General features: G+C 36.5%; 1 protein-coding gene across 1 annotated transcript; it reads left to right on the forward strand.

Annotated features, from left to right (window-relative positions):
* The first annotated feature begins 5,152 nt into the window (after positions 1–5,152).
* Positions 5,153–6,672, forward strand: LOC149378723 (uncharacterized). The gene is made up of 4 exons (XM_089603840.1): positions 5,153–5,177; positions 5,268–6,029; positions 6,267–6,429; positions 6,543–6,672. The coding sequence occupies exons 1-4, from the start codon at positions 5,153–5,155 to the stop codon at positions 6,670–6,672; spliced, it is 1,080 nt and encodes a 359-aa protein (XP_089459966.1).
* The last annotated feature ends 343 nt before the right edge of the window (positions 6,673–7,015 follow it).

A 7,015-nucleotide genomic window follows, 5' to 3' on the forward strand; every position in this document is an offset into this window, starting at 1 on the left:
AGATTAGTTTAGACTATTAGACCAGACTGTTTTGGACCGTTTTAGACTGTTAGATCGTTTTAAATCGGACCGTTTCATTTTAACCTATTTTTATTTATATTTTTTTAAAATAATAACTAGTCCGGTTTACTTTTAGACTGTTTTAGACCGGAGCGTTTTAGACATTTTTTATTATGTTTTTTAAATACTAATCGGTCTGGATCAGTCTAAACCGCGGTTTAAAATTTTTAGATCAGATCGGACCATTTAAAAATACAAATCGGACCGAATCAGTGAAATTTTAAATCGTTTAAAATCGGATCAACAATTTAAAAATCAACAGTTCAATCCGATTTACGATTTTAATGGTTTTTTTGCGTGGTCCTAAGAACGGAGCGATAAAAGCGAACCAGTAATGTTTTTAAGAAGCAATAATTATGTTCTTGGATTGGATAAAGTTTGGAACCTGCTACTAAAATCTAGAGAACATATAGACAGCTAAGAAAGCGACAGAAATACATATGCATCTGATTTTAGGATTTCTGGCCACCAATATATATGCTTTGGTCTCTTAATAATGTTATAGTTTCATTGGAACTCGATTTAGTTTTTTAGCAGTTCACCGTGACTTAGAATTTGAGGAATTTTGTTTGGGCAGAGTTAGGCACATGACTTTTTATGACGTTTTATGTTAATTTTTTTTTGTCTAACTATTTAATAAGTAAAAAAAAAAAAAAAAAAAAGAGAGAGAGAGAGAGAGATAAAATATGAAATGGTGTAGAGGTAATTAGGATCGACGATCATAATTGAAATTTTAAAAAAAATGATAGATAATTTAGTTAATATCATTATCTAGCTCTTTAAAATGACCAATTAATCACACTAGAACACCAAATATTGAGCTGCACCGATCATGTACATCAACAAACGCGGTTCGATTGAGGCTCATCCTTATGGTTGGAAAATTGTGTAATTAAATGATATTGAAGAGGATTTAATATCGTTTTACTGACTCATTTGTGACAAATATTCGAGTGAGGTCTACTTATTAAAACTGAAATGTTTTGACATATTCTTATTCCTCGTTACGATAGATATAAGATCGATTATTTATTTGCAAAAAATAAACAACATAAAAAATTGATGTTCAAAGTGAATGAAAAACTGATGTTCAATGTGTGTTAAGAAAAATCAAAAATTGTGAAGAACATTTTAGGTGCGTTGTGAATGGGTGTGCACAAACAAGAGTCCCACATGAACTAGATATGTGAATATTGCTGTGTATATATGTGGAAAAATTGGAGCACAGACAAGCTCATGTCCACCATACACGGGCGCGCCGCCGCCGTCTGTTCAGTCGGTCGGTCGTGTCGAACCGAGTTTGGCTTGGCTTGATTGTAGTCTAAATTGTATAGGCTGATTTCTTTCATTAATTTTTAATATTTTACAAATTTTAATATGGTTGTTGAATTGTATGCATTATGGCTGATTATAAAAAATAAATAAATAAATAATAAAGATCAAATTGATGAATATTACGGGCATTAAAATGAATTCATGTGCATTAGTATGTATCAATAACCATTCAGCCTTTGTGCCTATGTAAGGCTGAATGTTTTTCTAATTATAAAAATGAGTCAAGGCAAAAGCTGAAAGGCAGAAGCGAAACACACAAAATATCTCTAAATTTCCTCTCAATTCTCTCGCAGTGGTGGTACTTTTATGGCACGTGTTCAAGTTCTCCGAAGTTGAACAAGGTGGTGTGCTCTTCATCTTGCACGCCGTTGTATACTGGGAGGCGGTTACTCGTGTTTTTCTACACTCGGTAGGGGAGCAATAACGCTTTAAATAAATCGTCAAACGAGCCTCGACTGGTTTTTCATATCCTTTTTTCCTTCGCTAGTTTTTTTTATTTATTAGTTTAATTATTTTATTTCATGTCTAGGTATGTATATTATTAGTTTTGTTCATGTTTGTTTATTTAAATATTATTTTGCAATTTGTCTTATTATTTTTCTCGCCTAATTAGTAATTCGGCTAACACTTACCATAAAATAGGGTTTAGAATTTTAAATTGAACAAGGAGATAAAAAAAATTAAATACGAGACTTTAAATTAGACAACGAATAAAATACCCACAAACACAATGTCAATTTACAAGGACAGGAAGAACCTCAAATTGAATCAGATTCAAAATTAGAATCGATTGATGGCACATCGTACATGCAATATGTAAAACAACTTTATGGCTCTTTTAATAAACTCGGCAAGATTAATGGATGAATCAAACACTCAAACACTATTACAAAAATAATTTTTAGAAGCGGCACCAACACAGTAGCTCGAAATCAAAATTCAAACACACCAACTTAACAAAAAAAACGAAAAGCATTAAAAAGACAAATAACATAAATATTCTACTCGTTGAAGATGAGAGCTTCGTAATCGCTGTCAGCTTGGATTGGTGAAGAAAGTAATTTTGAGAATAAAATTGCAGTCTATAACGATGATATATAGTGAATAATGAAAGAAGAAGAAATTTGTTTAGGGTTTGGTAGAGAGCCCTAAGAGAGAAAGTAATCGTAAATAATGGAGGTTATTCAGATATTAATCATAAATATTAAATTAGGTGTGCGATACCGACTGTGGTTTAGAGACACAAACACCGAAAGTTTATAGTTTTAGTAGGGTAAAATTGCGGTCAATAAATCAGTACCTTCTACATTTAGACATTAGATATTTATCATATTTATAAATATTACTTATACAACTTGTAAATTGTAATGAGTGTTCGCAGTCAGCTCTGCTAGTCTTATTCTAGACTTCAATTGGGCCACCAAATTGTTGGTATAGCAACATCAAACAAGTGGACAAACATTTTTCCCCTTATTTCATTTGTCGTTTCCAAATACAAACAAATTCTTTTAACTTGGTTATACTAATGTAAACTAAATTGTCCACGTACTTTACGGTATTAGTAATACAGTAAGATAAATTTTAAATCCTCAGTTACCAGCTCAATAAAGATTTGTCATAATTTGGCAGTCTAACTTCGTCAGTTTTTCTTTTTAATTATTGATTGCTAGCCACTTATTACAGACATTTTTTTTGTTTTCTTTTCTTTGATCCAGTTGCCAAATCTATTACATGCAATACGTTTATCTTTGTCATAAATTGGAGAAGAGTTCGCTTCAAAGAAGTTTATAAATGTTGTCGTTTATTGCAAGAAAAAAAGACACTATATTTGTCATCTATATGTCGTTTCAGTTTCTTCAAATCCTACTATTTATATCATAATTGCAATGAAGGGAAAAAAACGAACGGTCAAGTAGAGAACTTATAGCTATGTAGTGGTAGGTGAGAAAAAATCAGTACCCTGAATATAAAACCTTTTTATTGAAGAACAAGAGCTTAAAAGAAAAAAGCAAGGAACAAAATGCCGGAGAAATTCCAAGAATTTTGGTTGGAAAGTTGTTTCCGGTGACTAAACAGCCTCCGGCACTCATGTTTGTCGTTTCGTCGCAAGTTGTCGTTCGAAATTCCTGAAAACGACACGCCGTTTCGCTTGAAGTTTGTCGTCGCATGTCGTTCACAAACGTGTATAAAACCTTGAGTTTGTCGTCTGTTGTCGGCGATTTTCGACCGAAAAGAAAAAAAAAACGAAGTTGCTCATCGATTAAAGCCGGACCAATCTCCAACGACAAGGACGTGGGTCGGCGATATTCCTTCCATTTCGTCACAGTAAGGTCTAAATTCAGCAAATCTCCGGCGAAAATCGAAGTTGTTCGGCGAATTTCCATTTCTTTTTGTAAACCTAATTTCTGAAACTTGGATCTTGATTTTATTGAGTATTTTGATTTTTTTTTTCATATAATCACCTTCATGAATGTTGTTTGTAATGTGACGATCTATGATATATATTTTTTACAGAATTTTTGGAGAAGTTTCAGCGAACCACCGTTTTTTTTTCCAGCGAACCACCACTTTTTCCAGCGAACCACCATTTTTTCCGGCGACTCTAAAATCAGTTTTTGAACTTTTTATTTCTGTTTTAACTTTAAAATCAGGTCATGTTTTCCTTGGATTAAAGTTTAAATTATATAAACTTATGGTTTGAATAAGTTTTAATTATGTTGTGTTGAATTGATGTTGTTTGATTTTAATTTTAAATTTTAATTGTTAGACTTTGAATTGTAAATTGAAATAGTTAGACTTCGAATCCAAATTAATTTGTCATGTATGTTAGAAATTAAATTGATAGAGTAGTAATTGAAATTGAAGTAGTTAGAAGTGAAATTGACGTAGTTAGAAACTTATAATTGAATTTATTGACATGTTGAAGGAAATTTGTTGATATATTGAAATGAATTTAGTTTGAGTAGATTTTGAATTGAAATTAAAGTACCATGTACGGCAGGAGATATGAGGATAAACATAAAGTTGAATTGAAATTGAAGTAGTTGGAATTGAAATTGTTTTGTTTTGAATTGAAATTAAATTAGTTTTAATAAAATTTATTGACATGTTGAATGTAATTTGTTGACATATTGAAAATTTGAAATTAGTTTGATTGAGATGTTGAATTCAATATGCAGGTATATCGAAGATGAGCGAGAAAGGCGTTCGTAAGCATTGTACCCCAGGTGCAACAAACCCGAACCACTTCACGTGCAATTATTGTGGGCACGTTACTGGGGGGAGAATCACACGGATGAAGTTACACTTAAGTGGAAACGATCCGAAGAAAAACGTGAAGGCATGTACGAGTGTTCCTTCAGACGTACGCACGGAGATGTTAGCGTTACAAGCGGCGACTGTCCAAAAGAAGAAAAACAAGGGCGTCCTTGATGTAACCGTAGACGAGCACTTGGCCGGACGCTTCGGTCCGACTCACGTAGAGCTTGACCCCGACCAACAATACGAACGTGATATGATGCAAGCTTTTAAAAGAAGCCGTCAAGAGACACAGCCGGATGCTTGGAGATCCGGCCCTGGTGGGGGTTCAGGGACTTCACCACCACCACTTCATTTTCGGCCATATAGTGGACGACAACCTACGATCCCGGAAATCACGAATCCTAAATTGAAAGGGCGTCAAGGACAAGCTGTTAGTAGCTACGTCATCCACGAGAACATACCAGGCGCCAAAGTGAAGTCGCCGCATTTTTGACACATGATCAATGAAGCTGTGGCAGTTGGTAAGTCTCGTGTATTTGAATTTTGAACTATCGGTTTTAATTTGACAAGTATTGTGGTGTCCAACTGTACTTTCATTTCAAACTTCACAGGTCTTGGTATTTCGCTTCCGACTCTGTATGAGATTTATAACATGTACTTGAAAGAAGAGGTTGCATCCGTCAAGAAGTACATCGATCAGCAACGGAAAGTGTGGAAGGAATATGGCTACACCATAATGTCGGACGGGTGGACGGGACCTACGCGTTTAAGCATCATAAATGTTATGGTGTACTCGGCGGGTAAGACTGTTTTTTTGAAGTCAGTTGATGCGTCAGATGAGATCAAGAACTATTTGTACATCTATAAGATTATGTCGCCCATTGTGAAAGAAGTCGGAGAACACAATGTTGTTCAGTTTATCACTGATAATGTTTCGGCTTACAAGAAATCTGGATTGAAACTCGCTCGTCGATATAACCTGTACTGGACTCCGTGCGCCGCACATTGTATAGACTTGATGCTCGAGGACGTGGAAAAACAAGCGACTGTCGCCGAGGTTGTTAAGAACTGTAGAGAAATCACGAAGTTCATCTACAATCACGGGGTTGTCCTCTCGAAGATGCGAGAAGAAGGACAAGGAGAGCTAATCCTTCCCGGTCCGATGAGATTCGCCACGAACTACTTGGCCCTAACGAGTCTCAAGAGCAGTCGACCGGGGTTGAAAAAAATATTCACGTCGGATTGGTGGGACCAATGTTCCTTCCGTCAAACTGCGGCTCGGCAGTTTGTGGAGTCAAAAATATTTGACAATAACTTTTGGCTCCATATTGATAGCGTGTGCAAGGTGTTCAAGCCTATGTACTCTGCTTTGCGTCTCTTTGATACATAAGTTGTTCCGACAATGGGCTTGTTGTACCACGTCTTCGATTTAATGAAAAAGAAGTTGGAAAGCATCCCAAACAAGCAATGGGTGGTTGACATTGCGATTTAGAGATGGAATAGACAACTTGACCATCCGTTGCACCAAGCAGGTATTACTCATTTCGCTTATTCTTTGTGAACGTCATTGTATAATTTTTAATTTATATCCTTGATTATTTATCTCGTAGCTCACTACCTAAATCCAAAATTTCAATACAATCCGGAGGTCGTCAAGGCACCCGAGCATCTTACGGCGGTTACACAAGTGTTTGAGCGGCTATTCCCCAATGATGACTGCGACGACATCAGGAACCAACTTCTAAAACTCCGCGACGCGAAAAAGCGTGTTCGGTAATAAATCCGCAGTAGCGGGAAGGACGAAGATGGCTTCCGGTAAGAACTATTTCTTATTCCCGATGTTCATATCATAGTGTCATATTTACGGAGTTTCTTCATTTTCTTAGGAGAATGGTGGGCGATGTTTGGAATTCAAACCCCCACATTGAGAAAGTTGGCGATGAGAATCCTTTCTCAGACCGCATCATCATCGGTGTGCGAACGAAATTGGAGCACGTCTGCACTTGTCCATACTAAGCAGCGAAACCGACTAGCATATAAGAGACTTGAGGAACTCATCTTTTGTAGCTACAACATGAAGCTGCAATTACGAGATATCCAAAGCGACGCCATCGACAGGAAGGATCCGTTGGATATGATCCAAAGATCAATGGAGGTAATGAGCGATAACGTCGACGATGATGAACTCCTACAATGGATCCGCCCAGTTCACCTCGACGATGAAGATCGGAACCCCGATCCACACGTCGCCTCACAGGCTCGGGCGGAAGATGTTGATGTCGGTCACACTTCGCATGGATCATCAGACAATGGACATGGTCCTAACGACGGTGACGACGGTGGTGACGACGGCGGTTAT

The sequence above is a fragment of the Urtica dioica genome, chromosome 12 (assembly GCF_054948205.1).
Source record: "Urtica dioica subsp. dioica isolate 48M chromosome 12, U.dioica_male_clone48M_v1_H2, whole genome shotgun sequence".
In the NCBI taxonomy this organism is placed as follows: Eukaryota; Viridiplantae; Streptophyta; class Magnoliopsida; order Rosales; family Urticaceae; genus Urtica; species Urtica dioica.